General features: G+C 40.1%; 1 protein-coding gene across 1 annotated transcript in view; it reads left to right on the top strand.

The window, feature by feature from the left end:
• Positions 1 to 15,606, top strand: part of CEP128 (centrosomal protein 128kDa) — a 334,110-nt gene that overhangs the window by 15,227 nt on the left and 303,277 nt on the right. Inside the window, exons 4-7 of the mRNA XM_015427028.1 lie at positions 1,649 to 1,772; positions 4,609 to 4,727; positions 5,341 to 5,432; positions 7,053 to 7,125. Of these exons, the coding sequence (XP_015282514.1) occupies positions 1,649 to 1,772; positions 4,609 to 4,727; positions 5,341 to 5,432; positions 7,053 to 7,125 (408 nt within the window). The remainder of the gene's footprint in view (positions 1 to 1,648; positions 1,773 to 4,608; positions 4,728 to 5,340; positions 5,433 to 7,052; positions 7,126 to 15,606) is intronic.

Here is a 15,606-nt window from a genome sequence, read left to right on the forward strand (position 1 = left end):
CCAGCTCCGTGGCATTAGGTATTATAGGGTGGGGGGAACAGTTATTTCTGAGTATTTCTCCTGTGTTAAGAACTCTCTGTGGGATGGTCTTGAACCACAAATTCTCCTTCTGTGTTCTGACATGGTTTAGCTGTGAAAGAACTGTGTCCTGTGTTTTTCTGCATGTTTGAATCAGATCATAGATGTACCACATTGATAAACAAATCTTATGTTATATTTGCTTTGAAGCTTCTGACTTGAACATTCAGAAGCAGAACCTTGCAGACAGTGCCATGTGTTTTAGAAACATGTTAAGCTGTCTGAGGCAGTTGATGGCATGCTTCACATCTAACAACACACCATGCCTAAGTATGATGGTGCTTGAATGGGGAGGGTCTCAGTGCCACTTGTAAAAGTACACCCATGGGGTGGAGAAATACAATTCTGGAAAAACTGTTTTGCTCTGTTAGTATGAACTGTGTGCTATTTTGATCCAATTACTTTAAAAACCGGTTTGTCAGTGATAACTCGCTTAAGGACATAGTACGTGCTTCTGGACGTCTGCTTCTTCCTGCAATGAAGTTGTCAGAATTTATTTATTTAAACCATTTCCATGCCGCCTTTACACCCAAATAGGTTGCCCAAAGTGGCAAACATTAAAATATTTCAGTGCTAAAACAGCTTTCGAAATAAGGTAAATATAAAATATTTGAACTACTACAGAGGGAGGAGAAATTTCTTTGGGGAGGGAGTTCCAAAGTTTTGGTGCTGCAACTGAGAAGGCCCTTTCTTGGGTTGTCACCCATTTAGGTTCAGATGGCGGGGGCACCTGAAGCAGTGCCTTCGAAGACAAGCAGAGTGGACAGGCAGGTTCATTTAGGCGATCCTTCTGGTGTGCTGGTACTAAGCTGAATAGGACTTTAAAGGTCAATACTAGCACATTGACTTGAAATCTCTGATTTCCCTGTATTCAGGGTCTCAGTAATTCTTCCAGACTTGTACAAAGAGCTTTGTCAGGGTACGACAACCCTTTATAGTCATGTGTGTACATGTGATTTTAGGCTGGGAGTAGAACCAAATCCAGGAACATTTAGTGCAGGAGTGAGAGGGTAACATAAAAAGAAAGTTTTATTTCTTATTCTCAGATTACCCTCTGGTGGTTGGGACCAGCATGGGAAGTGGGCCCTATTCATGTGCCATACGTGTATAGAATACTTGTGTCTTCCCAAGTGCGCATGGTACTGCTACATGTTTTAAGCCACGCTAATTTTTTCCACATTAGCCACTCCAATGAGGGTAGCAGTCTAGGAAAGATGTGCATCTCTAGTAGATTGTTTTAAAAGTATAGGTCAAAAACTTTAAAGAAAATCCCATTTGTTCTACACATATGTACTCTAAATGGTTCCATGTGCAGAGCTCATAAAGCATGCTTCATGCAATACAAGTGAGAGACGATTAAGAAACCAAAATGTTAAGGTTTTTAATCAAAAAGTCACACCATCTGAGTACAACTGCATGGTTTTTTTGGAATAGTCAGATGTTCCTGTTCAGAAGTTGCATTGTTGTATAATTGTGTATATTACATAGTTCCTTGTATGTTACATAGTTCTTGGCATACATCATTTTGTCCTAGCTACCATACCATGTATTTTGTTGCATTTTAATGCAGCTTAAAGAAAGTCTGCAACAGTCTATTGGCCAGCTAAGGAGTCAGCGATTATTGAGAAACTCTGGAGTAAGAAGTGCATCCCTTTCCAGCTTATATCCAAGTGACTTGGATGGTGGAGCTCCAGGTATGTTCTAGTGAACCATTCTCTGTCTCCTCTCCTGCCCTTTCTTTAAGGAGCTTGGGGAAGAATACATGTGCTTCTTCCCATTTTATCCTTGTAGCAGACTGAGAGTGACAGTGTGAACTTAAGCAGGTAAACTTTCTAAGTTCATTGAAATCATTTTCTTTTTATGAATTATTGTACTTTTAATGAATTATTATGAAATATACTTTGGAGAAATAAAAAGATGGGAAAGGTGCTAACCGTGTTTAGGATTGCACTGCTAGTGACCAGGGCTTTTTTTGGTAGAAAAAGCCCAGCAGGAACTCATTAGCATAATAGGCCACACCCAACACCACAGCTCATTAGCATATTAGGCCACACCCCTGACAGCACAGCTCATTAGCATAATAGGCCACACCCCTTGACTTCCCTTGGCTTGCCCGGGCAAGCCCCCCCCTTGAAGGGAAGGCAGTTTAAACTGCGTTCCCTTGGCTTGCCTGAGCGCCCCACAGCTGCGGGGAGCCCAGGCAAGCCGGTCCTTAAATGCCTCCCCAATCCTTCCAGCCCCCCCCAGCTCGCCCGCCTTGGAGTTGCGGGGGGGGGGGTCGCTCTCCAGGCCTTCCCTCTGTAGCCACACATGCAGAAGTTTTGGCTGTAATGGGCATGGCCAACTCTGAAGCCAGCCGGAACTCTGTTCCTGTGACTGTGCATTCCTGCCCCAAAATAGCCCTGCTAGTGACTGACTAGCCCAGGGTCATCCCAAGATTCATAGCAGAGTATTGATTTGCATCTGGGTTTTAGCAAGCCTTACCATCTAGCTACTGTACCACTTATCAAAGTGCTTAATATATTTGCTCTGCAGAGTCTGAGTGAAGCAGTTGAACGGTGCCGCACATACATGAAAGTTGGGAGGTATAACATAATAATAATTATTATACCTCACAATGTGAAAGTTGGGAGGTATAAAAGTTGAGTGTTCTCAAATCTGGGACGTCAAATCTGGAAGTCACACCGCATTCTACTGAAAATTCATTTCCTTATTAGAATATTTATATCCCTCCATTCAATTTAAAAATAAATAGTCAAAGTGACTTATAATAGTAAAGTCTTATAATAAAGTCCTTACAAAATAGTTAGCAGCCATTATAAATTTACCAACACAGGGGATAGTGGGTTTAACTAAAAAAAAAGCTTTCCTCTGAGAGGCATGAAAGTCAAAGCCATTTGTAATGAGCTTATTTTATATTATCTGACATGTTTTGCTTGCTTGAAGTTTATACTATTTTATTGCATTTTATGGTCTCTAAGCTTCTTTTAGTATTGAAATGTAAGCATATTTATTGTTGGCTGTAGTTAGCATGTATTGGTTTTTAAAGATAACTTTATTATAATCTGTCGTAGATACTGTAGTAACACCTTAACAGCTGTTAGTGCTGTTACTACAGTATCTACGGCAGATTATAATAAAGTTATCTTTAAAAACTGCAGCTGGAAGGTTAGCTGTTAGTGGTAGAAGCCAAAGGAACTATTTGTTTGTTGATTAGTTCTAGCTTGTCATTATGTAGTTATGTCTCCTATTTTGCTAAATCTTCATTATTACAGTTACTTTCCTTGTGTTGCTTTGTTTCGTTACTTGCCTGAAGTATGTTGGTAGGAATCAAATTACTATCTAACTAAACATAGTAGTTCTCCAAAAGATTTACAACAGCCTTGTGGTACTGCTGGTGGGAGGCAAAGAGCTGAGTCTGGCATTCTACATTTAAAGCTGCACTAATGTAAATTTCTGAGACATGCTGACCTTGGAGCGTGTAATTGTTAATGTTCTTAAAGAGGCAGTGTGGTGAAGTTCTTAGAATGATATACTAGGATCTGGGAGGCCTAGGTTTGAATCTCCATTCTGACATGGAACCTTGCTTGGTGACCTAGTCACACCCTCTCAACCTAACCTACCTTGGAGGGTTATTGTGAGGATTAAATGGAGGAAAGAAGAACAATGAAAGCCATTTTGGGTCCCCATTGGGGGAGTAAGGTGTAGGATATAAACGAAGAAATAAAATAAATGTTACTTTGATTCTCCTCAGATTCTAAAATACTAATATTATTATCATAAGTCTTGTAAAATATTTATTATTTTAAAAGAGTGTGGCATGTTTTTTACTTGCACAATGGGCCCTGGCCTGGAAACACTGCCCTCTAAAGGGAGCTGATTTCTGCAGAGAAGCTGGGTGAGCAGCTGCTTGGCAACAAAGAAAGAAAAGGAGAGGGTGAACTCCAAGGGAGAAGTGGAGAGAGGAGAAGCTGAGGTGTTCTTCTCCTGAGGGAGTGGTGAAATTTCTAAAGAAGTTCCAGAGGAAAAAATCCTGTGGAGACAGAGAAAGGTAGTCTTCAGAAGAGTAGCCATTTTCTGGTGTGGGCATTCAATCCTGTGTGTTTGTGAGACTTCTGCTATGACAGTGAAGAAACGTGGCTTCCCAGAGCTTGTGAAGAAGAGAGACTTCACCAATGCTATAATATGACTTGTCTGCAGATTGTGACTTAGGTCCCAAGGACTAAAGAGACTTTCTTTTCTTTTCACCCTGAGTTTGGGACTGTACAATATAATTTATTAATATGGTTTTATTTAAAACTCCCAGTTCTGAACCCATTGTTCCCCCATTTCTTGATTAAAGTTATTGTTTAAGTGCTGTTCAGATTTTGTATGGGGCACCCACAATTCTGTGACCAGTAACCTGGCCCTTTTAAGGCTAAAAGGGTTACATTATTATTCATGTTCATATGTTTTACTACAAAATGTATATAAACAAATTGCTCAAGAAAAAGTCATGCTGATTTACTTTTCTGTGTTTATTCTGTGAAGAAACTCGTCAATTCCAGCCTACCTCTCCTCTCAGGGATTACAGTGAGGTACTGGGCACACGACGTCGGAGGTCGAGGTCTGCTGTCAGATTCATTGACCAAACTGCAAATGTAGACCAGGTATTAATTCTCGACAGAGGATACATTCATGACTCTTCTCTCTCCTCCTCTCCCTATCATGGGGATATTTCCATATGGAGTCTGGGGTGCCTTCTGGAAACATAGTTTCTTTAAAATGAGAGTAAAAGGAAGGTTTTTAAAGGGTCTACTACCTTCCATTCACTCTCTGATGCATGCCGCCCCCACGGCACAACTTGGGAAGGAAAGGGAAGGTATGGAACCGAATATATTTGGCAAGACCGATTTTTCCTGAATTCAAATATAATAAAGGTACTGTAAAGTTGAGAGAGGAAAAAATTGTCAAAGCGAATTAACCTAAATCTGTTTCAGAGCTGGTGCTGCATCCGTTTAGGATTGGCCTGGGAGAGTCCAGTTGTAACCTGGGGGGTGGGGAGGGAAATCACGTTTCATGATTTCCACTGATTATGAAATGTACTAATTATGAAGTCTGGAGTTGAAGACTCTGCTACACCCACTCTTGCCATTCTTATTGTTAGCTTCGAAACATTGTCCAATTACATAGAGTTAAAAATGTTGTACGCAAGATATTACTGAAGCAAATGGTCATGCATAAATAACACCTACTTTTAGCCTTTATATGTTTACATTACAGTTACACTCTTTGCACCAGTCACTCAGAGATCTTAGCAGTGAACAAATCCGTTTGGAGGAGGATCTCGGCAGAGAGCTTTCACGAAGAAATCGGTATGAACAGGGAACATTTTCTCATGGGAGAAAGTAATGTTGAAGATGGGTCCCCACACCTAGGCAGTGCTGCTTAGGGTAAAGAATTATTTAATTTGAGTCTCATTTGGGGCTGCTTTACATGCACTATTTTTCTTATATGGGGATTATTATGAAAGGGGGTTAAATAGTGCAAGTTTATTTGATAGAATGGGGAATTGGATCCCCAGCCAGAGTGACATTTTTAGGATGACACATGACTTGAGATCATCGAGCTGTCCCTTCTTTGGTGGAAGATCTTGCCTTTTCCTTGGAGGTTCCAAGGAGCCAATTTGTCCAACCTCTAAACTGAGGGATTTGGGTCCAGAAAGCCTCTGATCTGTAACTGGGAAAATTTGAGTTACTGGAACCTCTCTAGTGGTTGGACAGGTTGTGATCGAGATGGGTGAGGGAGGAGCCCAAACTGGGAAAAGCTTTCCTCATGAATCCTGTCTCTTCAGCGATTTAGTTTAAATGCTGAGCCAATGATAGCAGGTGGGAAGCAGAGAGTCAATTACCATGGGAGATGAGATGGTGACAGGGATAATTTTAGCAAAACAAAATCTGTGTTTGCTGCCATGTATGAATTGCAGTGCAGGGTTTCATTTTGTTATTAGTACACAGTTTCTGCAGGCCTTGTGTGGAAAGAATGTCATATATGTATTCTGTGCAGACGGTCACCCTTCTGTGGGAAGTACCTATATTTGTTTATTATTTTATTAGATTGTATTTTAAACCACCCTCCCCTGCCAAGGCAAGGCTCAGGGCGGTGAACAACATATTAAAATCATACAATCCATGGTAAAAGTCTTAAACAATAGAACACAGTAAGTACCAAAAAAGATGACACTAAGAATTTCAGTATATGTGATGGGGGTGTGGGATCATGCCCATCCTGCCCTTGCCTGATGTTCTCGCGTTGGACATCATGTTCAAATAGTGGCCTGCTAGGAACAAACAAGAAAGGGAGCTGATATGGTCACTGTTGGTTGCCATGAGCTCCTAAGTACCTTCACATAAAATGTAACAGCTAAAACCCAGATGACAGAAAGTACAAAACTCAGTTTTAAGACTGCTTCATAATACTCTGCAGACATTACCCTTTATGGGGACAGCTTACGCATGGTGAGTGAAGGGGATCATCCAGCACGGTGTACTGGACATTGTGTTTGAATGGTGGCCTGCGCATGTATAGGACAGAATGTGTAGGTCTAATTGGTAAATCATTTTAAATGCAGGCCCATATACATACAAGACCAGCATATGTTCTCATGATCTGGTTTTGTGATACCCAGCTGGCAAACTCATCTCATTCTTCTACCATGTATAGTCTCCCCATATAAAGCAACATCTTCACAGGGCTCTGAAGTGCCCCTTAAGGGAACGCTGATACAGCTTCATTGCTTGGCGTTTAATTACTATTTGTTGTATGAATGAAAATCAGGACCTGGCAGAGTTGACCAAACCAGTGTTTGTCTATTTTTTAAAAAATCTGATATGTTGCTTTAATGCTGATGTCTTCTATCAGAAAAGCTGTGTTTTGAAATAATATTATAGTGAATAGTTGCTGTGATTTCATAATAAAGCTGTTCTTACTCCAAGAACTGAAGCAGAGACAAAAAGGGTGTTGGAGGAGCTGACAGAGAGACTTGGTGATCCCCAAAGACAGGAAACGGTGAGTGCATTAACAAAATCAGTATTGCTTAATTGGGTTGTGGGTGAGCTGTCCCCTTGCTTGGCAATCCAACGTACTTTCTGCAAGCTGTATTACTAATAATAGTATGTGAAAGAACCCTTAGAATTACAATGAAGTCTTGAATGTTTTGGTTGCTATCAATCTTTATGTGAAAATCTATTTGTTTTGACCATTCAGTTTGTGTTGCATGATCTTCATGAGCCAATATGGACAACTTTCACAAAATGTGCTAGCAAACCATTCCAAGAAAGTGGCCTGAAGGATTTTTTTTTTTAAAAAAGGTACCCTTTAGAACTCAACAGAGGCCAAATACTGGAACAAACCCTCAGGACTGTTTCAGGTCATTACTGGGCCCTTGGGGTTCTGTCAGCTGTAAGTTCAAGTAATGTCCTCCACTGGTTCAAATGCTCCCCCACTTCCCAAAAAGCAGAAAAATAAACCTACAACCAACATGACTAATAGTAAACAAAAAAATGCTGAGGAACAGATAAAAAATCTATTACAGAAACATATGTAAGCCTAATAAACTAGTTGGCCATGAACACTAGATATTAATAAGTAAGAAAGCATTCACATAAAGAATCATACAGGATCAAATGTGTTCTTCTAAGACTTTTTACTTTACTTGTTCTTTTTATGATTATATTAGTGGGAGACCTGCGAGAACTTGCTGGGGGCATCTGATTTTCCTGTCCCCCACTATTTCTTCTTTACCTGAAAATTTCTGCAGTCTCTCCCATTTTTCTGCTTCTTTTCTCCTTCTCACTTATCAATTCAACTACCTTTATCTGCTCCTGTCTTCAGCTTTCCCTGCTTCCCTCCCCCAGCAGCCGCTCCCCAGGAGAAAATGCACAATGCCAGCTGTGCTGGACCCAGTTGTGGTATGGGGAACCTGCAAGGACTTGGGGGGGGTACTTTACTTTTCCCTGTATTAACTCCTCAAACTAATTCCCCTTTTCCTTCCCCTGGCAACTGCCATATCCTCAGGTTTTCTGGTTTCTTCCTTTCCTTCCCACCCACCAATAAACCTAACTTTTATCTGCCTCCATCTTCAACTTTATTTACTTCATTTATATTCTGCCTTTCTCCGCAGTAGGGACCCAAAACAGCTTGCCGAGTTCCCCTCCATTTTATTCTCACAACAACTCTGTGAAGTAAGTTAGGCTGAGGGTGGGTGCGTTCAGACCCGCCGTTTGATCTGGTGTTGTGACAGTTCAGCAATGGATTTTATATGCACAATCACACAGTCAACATCTGCCTTCTGTCCCCAGCCATTGGTTTCCGGCTCAAAACTGCTTTTACCTGGAGTATTTTGTTACCAGGTCCCAAAGTGGTGTTTTCTCAGCTCTCCCGTTTAAAGCCGCATTTCCCCCCTGTGTGATTGCTCCTCTGGTGTCAAGCCACTTCCGGTTTAAACCCCCCCCCCGCGCTTGCAATCCGCCTGGGGCCCCCCCCGCTTGAAATCTGCCTGAGGCTTCCGCTTTTTGCCTGCCGTTTTTTTTAGCATTTTTTTGCTAATTAAGGACAATAAATTAAAATCTGACAAAGAACTGAAAATACAGAATTTAAGACTTACTTGATGGGACAATATCCAATAAATATCAAGATTCAATAAGGACAAAAAAATAGGATTCGATGATAATAATAGCGAACTTGATAAGATCTGGCTCTCCTCAAATGATAAACAAATACAAAAGTTGTATAATTTCTTATTATCAGATTATTTAGTAGATGAAACTGTAAAAGAGGCTATGATATCATGGATGAAAGATCTAGAACATACGATAGAGCAATGGTCCAAAATATGGAGCACAGCGAAAATGATGAGAGCAATCCCATACAAGGAGAATATACTTGAGATGTTTCATAGGTGGCATTGGACACCAGATAAGATATCAAAATATTATGGTAATATCAGTAAAAATTGTTGGAAATGTAAGAACAATGTTGGTACGTTTATACATGTGTGGTGGAGGTGTGAAAGAATTCAAAAGTATTGGTCTAAAATATTTAAAATATTAAAAGAGATTATAGGGATAGACATACCCTTTCTACCAGAAGTAGCACTATTAAATATTCTTATAAATAGTTATAGCAAGGAAAACAAGTATCTAATTATACCTTAACTGCGGCAAGAATATTATTAGCCAAATGTTTGGAAAGGAGAAAAAATCTCCAAGGAAAAAGTGATAGAAAAAATGTTGTCATTGGCGGAAATGGATAGATTAAGTTTACTTTCGCAAGGGAAAGAATATGATGTATTTGAAAGAAGATGGAAGAAGCTGTATGGATGGTTAGATAAGACAATGTAAAAAAGTGACTCGTATGTATATATACATACACACATATATATATATACACATATATACATATACATAAATTATGTGATATGTATACTATGTTATAAATAATAAATAAACAGTTTAAAAAAATTAATATAAATACAGTGTTAAAACCAAGACATAATAAAGTGCTAGCGAACATTTCCTCATTTCACAAAAAAAGAAAGAAAACAAAAGCTTAAAATAAATACAAAAGATAGAAACAGTTAAAACATTGGAGAGGGAGGAAGGTTCATTGAGGAAGTGCCACACTGAGAATTAGATATATTGATATGTTTCTGTAATTAATTTTATTTGTTCTTCACCCTTTTCTGGTTTATTGTCATGTGCTCTCTCCTCACACCTTTTACAAATGAAGACCTGAACATGGAGGTTTTGCATTCAAATAAAGTCAGGGATCTCTTGTGTGGCAACATTCACTCTTACCTGTGGCTGGGGGAGGAAGTATGTGGAGCTGAGGCCTGCTCTTGATTTTGCTGAGTGGAATCCAAGCAAGCAGTCCCCGAAGACTCTCACTAAAAGTGCTGCTGCTTCCTCTGTAATCTTGTTATGAACGTGCACATTTCCTTTTGATTTGTGTAGCATGAACTTTCTGTTATTTTCTAAGTTAACAGGGAACAATGACATCACTGAGGCCTTGATGTCAAAGCCTTGCTTTACACACAGCAGTTTCCACACTTTTTTTGAAATATCCAAAGACAGCGCAATAGTGTCAAGTGTTCTGTGATCTGTGATCATCTGTTGATTGAGCTACTTTGAGGGGGCCTTAGCATTCTTTGTTGTGTCATTCAGTATAGCCCTAAGGCTTTCTGTGGGTTGCTTTTCAAGTAAAACTCTGCAAAGCTGCTTTTTTTTTTTGACTGAGAAGGCTTTTTTTTTGGCTGATGCTCAGTCTGAAAAATGAAATCGAGAGGAATATGTATTTGCTGAACTGTTTGTGTATTTACCTTTACCTATACCATAGATTCATGTAATTAAATATATAAAGAGGCTTCTTACTACCCAAAATATGTTCATTTTATTGATTTAAAACATTTGTTAGCCACCTTTCTCCCTTACAGAACTCAAGTAGGCTTAAAATAAAATGTTATGAAAAACACAATAAAAACAACAATTATAAAACCTAAAACAATTATAAGACCCGTAAAAGTTGCCATACTGTGACAATTTGGAGATTCTTTAGATAATTGGAAAATCATAGACATTTTTTTATTTTCCAGATACATCTAAGGTTGCAGTCCCATGCACAGGTGGCCAAAGAATTCTTAGCATTTATATAGAGCTGTCAGTGTTCAAAGCACTTTTGCACATGTTATTTTATGATCCTTATGCCATTCCTATAAAATATGCAGTTATTGTTATTCTGATATGTCATATATGGGGCTGAGACAGTGGCTCACTGAAGGCAGCTTAGAGAGTTTGTGGTGAATTTGAACCAGGGAGTTCCCTGGTTCATTCTTTTAGCCACTAAGCTTCACCTGCTTGTAATTAGGGCCCAGTCAATTCAGGGAGACTTAACTTCTGAGAAAACATGACGAGGATTGGGATAGCTGAAACTCTAAGGAGTAGTTGAGGATAGGTTGGCTTAGATTTGGAACATTTTTAAAAACTCTGCAAACTTGTGTTTTTGAGACAATGAGGGATGACAAAATTCTGTTGCTTTAAACACAGCAGTCTTCCACTTCTCTTGAGCTCCTGTCTGATCTACTAAATATTGTTGTGAGTGCAGTACTTACTGTTACCTAAGATTTACCCTCTCTTGGAAGCATCCCCCTATTGTACACTCATCTTAGCATGGTAAAGGGGCTTGTGTGTGTGTCATTGAAGCTGAGAGCAATACCATAAGAAGCTGGGGCTCTATCAAACTCCTAATAGAGTTACTCAAGGTAGAATGGACACAGCTAAGGCACTAGACTAAGATGCATTCACCTCCTTTGTTATCCAAAGTAGGCAGTCTCCACTTAATTTGGCGGAATTAGCTTGGAGGCAGAGTGAGAGGCGGGTAACTGGAATCTCCACATATATATACAGGGATCTGTCCCTATGAGAACTCTCGGAAGTAACCTGGCAGATGGTCAACTGGTAGGGTTTTAAATTAGAGATAAAAAGAAAACAAACCAAGATGCACACAGCAAGCACAAAAGCTAACTAAGAAAGGCTGGGACGAAAGCGGAGAGATTTTTAGGGAAGGTGATATTTATGGATTCTGAGGAGGTCCGTGGAAGCAGCAAGTCGAAGGAAATAACTAGTGTTTTGGGAAGTGTGAGAGAGAATGCCCACATGCAAGTGATGGTGTGTGGAGGATCCAAGAACACACACACTGCTGGGTAGCAAGGTGGCATAGTTATAGGGCAAAATGTCCCCTAGGGCAGGTTCACGTATCGCCAGAAAACAGTGACTTGACAGTTCTATTGGAGGTAGACAAAGTTGTGAGAGGTTTGATGGCTCTACAAGCACTGGACAGGAAAGATAATTGGGAAGGTGAATAGACTTAAGCATTGTTTAATCACCACTTAATCAAGGGTAATGGATGAAGGGGAAGTTAGGCTGGGATGTTGATGGGATTACTCTGAGTGTATCAGTAGGTCCTGGGTGACCCGTTGTTCTAAAGTCATGCATCTCTCCAGGGCAAGAAGGGGACAGTAGCCAGCCAGTCACTCTGACTTGTGCCTTAAAACTGATTTCTCAAGCCAATGCTTGGCTGGCATCCATCTTGGTTCCTTTTGGCCCCAATAGGGTCCTGTACTTAAGGTACTGGGGTGTTTCTGGCTCTTTAACCTATACACTGTCCCTCAGTGGGAGGAGAGGTCTGACTGCTATTACCTTCAGGAATCAACAGCCACATCAGCAGAAGAGAATGGGCAGCTCCAAAGGTGATGGGTAGAGGAGTCCTTGAAAGGTAGCTACTGGGCAGCAGCAGTAGTGGAAGGTGACACTGATGGATGATCTACCATAGACAATGGCATTGACACTTCAGCTAACCTTGGTTAGTATTGCACAGAAGAAGACAATGGTAAATCACTTCTGATCATCTCATACCTTGAAAACCCTATGATGAGACAATCCAGGATCAAAAAGGATATAATTCTGGATGATAGGCCTCCCAAGTTGCATAACACACAATCTGCTGTGGGGGAAGAGTTTAGGGGAAGTACAAGTAACGCTATTCTAAGTGATGCAACTGGATTAAAGCTGAAAGGATGTTCAGTTGTTGATGTGAATGGATGCAAATGGAAAATCCAAAGCTGTTTTGACACATATAATAGGAACATGGAACAGGAGAAGTATGAATGAATGGAATGTTTAAACATTGCAATCCTAGGAGTGAGTGAACTAAAGTGGACAGGATTAGGATATTTTTAGTCAGAAAATTACAAAATGTTTTACCCTGGAAATGACAAATACAAGAGTTGCTTTAATAGTGATGTGAGATGTATTGCAAGCAATCAGTTGCTATAATGCAAAGTGTGACTGAATACTATCAATCAGACTTCATGGAAAACCTATCAACATAACCATAATTCAAGTTAGGGCCCAACTACAATACTGATGAGGAAGAAACTGAAAACTTTTATGCAAGTGTCCAGGAAGAAACTGGTCACCCACCTAAACAAGATGTTCTGATAATCATTGGTGAACAGAGCACAAAAGTGGGAAAATGTTTTTGGAAAATTTGAGCTAGGAGTATGAAATAAAGCAAGAGAGCAACTCATGGAATTCTGTTAAGACAACAGTTTGTTCATTGTGAACATGTTTCAAGTAGCCAAAGAGTTGATTGTATATGTGGATGTCACTGTATCTGCCCCATCTATGAATAAGCTTACTGAGTTTTATTCCCCCAAGGTTCCAGGACCTGATAAAGACTAGACTGCCCAAGGAGCATAGTGCTGTTCACCTCTACATTTTGAACTACAGACTAAAGGAATACTCCCATGTCTGAACAAATGGCAGCTTGGTTTGGGTACAAGCGGCTATTCCTTCTATTGAACTAATTCATTTCAAGTTCCTGAGAACAATTCTTAAGGTGTCTAGGTGTGCTTCCTCTGTGGCCTTTAGATTAGAACCTAGCCTTACATCACTTATACATTTGGCCTGGCTAGCAGGTTTTAGTTTTAGAATCCAACTTTTGTTCTTCAGTGATCAGAACAATTTTATTCACCATCTAATGAAAGATCTTTTTATGCCATTTGGCTGAACCCAATAGAGAAGAAATTGACCTCTTTGGTCTTTCCCCTCCCTTTTAAAAATCCGTGGGGTTACATAAAGCTAGTTTAACAATTAATGACCAGAGGTCTATCAGTGGCTATTAGCCACAAGGTGTAGACGGAACATTGTATCTGGGGCAGTGATGCTCTGTATTCTTGGTCCTTAGGAGGCAAACAGTGGGAGGGCTTCTGGAGTTTTCGCCCTGCTGGTCAATCTCCTGATGGTACCTGGGTTTTGGCCACTGTGTTGGGCTGGATGGGCCATTGGCCTGATCCAACATGGCTTCTCTTATGTTCTTATAAAGGATATTGAGTTCCAAGAAAAATTGGTTAAAGCCTGCAGTGTGGTCTCTCCTCTACTCCTCAGCTCCAGTGTTCCTACATTAGTATGCATGTTACCTATCTATATTAACAGTTCCAAGACACCACCATGTGTTTACACTGGGTAGATTTAATGTGCTACCACCTGCACTCCTGTCAGGAAAATACAAAAACATTCCATCTAATTGTAGATTTTGTCTTTGCTCTGCTAAGCTAATTAAAACATTGGTTCACATGTTCTTCTGCTGTAGATTCTACGTACGGGAATGCTTGGATTTACTGGAACCTCTGTTAGCTGATACGAAAATGTTCTCCAAGCAGAAAACTCTTAATCTTATTTGCTGGGGTTGACCAAAAACTACTGTTTCTGTGGCAATGTTTCTATATTCTGCAATGAAAATACGAGCTAACATCCAGTGCATAATTTCCTCCGATTCTAGCCTTTTAACTGGTATCTTAAGGTATCTTAAGACAAGTGATGTATAGAGAAGTTTTATGTAGTTAATTATTTTTATATTAGTGTTTTCTTTTCTTTTTTTTAATCCCCTGAACACAGGGTAGCTTTATTTATTTTTGTTACACCTACACAACTACAGAAAAATAGAAAAGGGGGGGGGAGAAAAATAAAATACCCCAGGGTACAAGACAGCAAATAAAGCAACCCATACTATAACTAAAAGCCCAAGAAAGGAAGGTCTTTAACAGTTAGTGTCCAGTTAGTCATAAAAATAATAACTTTTCATTTAAGTCAGTGAATTCAAGAGTTAGTGAGTCCGTGTTAGTAATTGTCTATCTTCTTTTTTTTTTTTAGTGAGCACAAAGTCTCTTTCATCTTCTTCTTCAGTTGCGGGTCTTTAACTTCTAAAGAGTTACTTAGGTCCCCTTAGCCGCAAATCATATGAATCTCTGGCCGTGCCACCTTCTGCTCCTCCTGGGTCTCCGTCCATCTCTTCCAGAGTGTCTGCTTGGCCCCCTCCGTCTGCCTGTTCTTCCCTTTTCGATCCATGAAACTGCTTCAACCATTCTTCCGCTTTAAAAACCGAGTCAATTTTCTCCCTTTTGTCTTTATATTTAAACACCACACCCTCGGGGAAATTCCAGGAATACGAAATCTGGTTGATCTGGAGGGTTGAAACAAGTTCCTTGTAGGCTTTTCTTTTCTGTCGAATCTCAAATGGGGTGTCCTTTAGGACCCTGATAGTTGTTGCTCCCAGCTGCAGGGGGTTGACTGCTGTCGCTCTGAGAATATCATCTCTCACCTGCCTTCGGAGAAACTTGACAACAATCTCGCCCGGTAGATTATTTTGCTTAATATACTTAGAGTAGGATCGATAAACCACCTCAATCTCTGCTTCCGCTTCTACCGATGAGCTGCCGAGCGCCGAAGCGATTAGCTCTGCTATCACTTTCTTCAAGTTTTCTCCTGCCGTTTCAGCCACCCCCTGAAATCTGAGAACCTTGTTAGCTTTTTCCATTTGTAGATTTAACAATCTCCTTTCTTGAAGATCTTGTCTTTGTTCCAACAGGCCAACCTTCTTTTTCACCTTTTTGGTATCGTGCATTGTCTCTTTAAGTTTTTCATCTGTTTGGAT

This window comes from Gekko japonicus, unplaced genomic scaffold (genome assembly GCF_001447785.1).
Source record: "Gekko japonicus isolate JY-2015 unplaced genomic scaffold, Gekko_japonicus_V1.1 scaffold368, whole genome shotgun sequence".
Lineage (NCBI taxonomy): Eukaryota > Metazoa > Chordata > Lepidosauria > Squamata > Gekkonidae > Gekko > Gekko japonicus.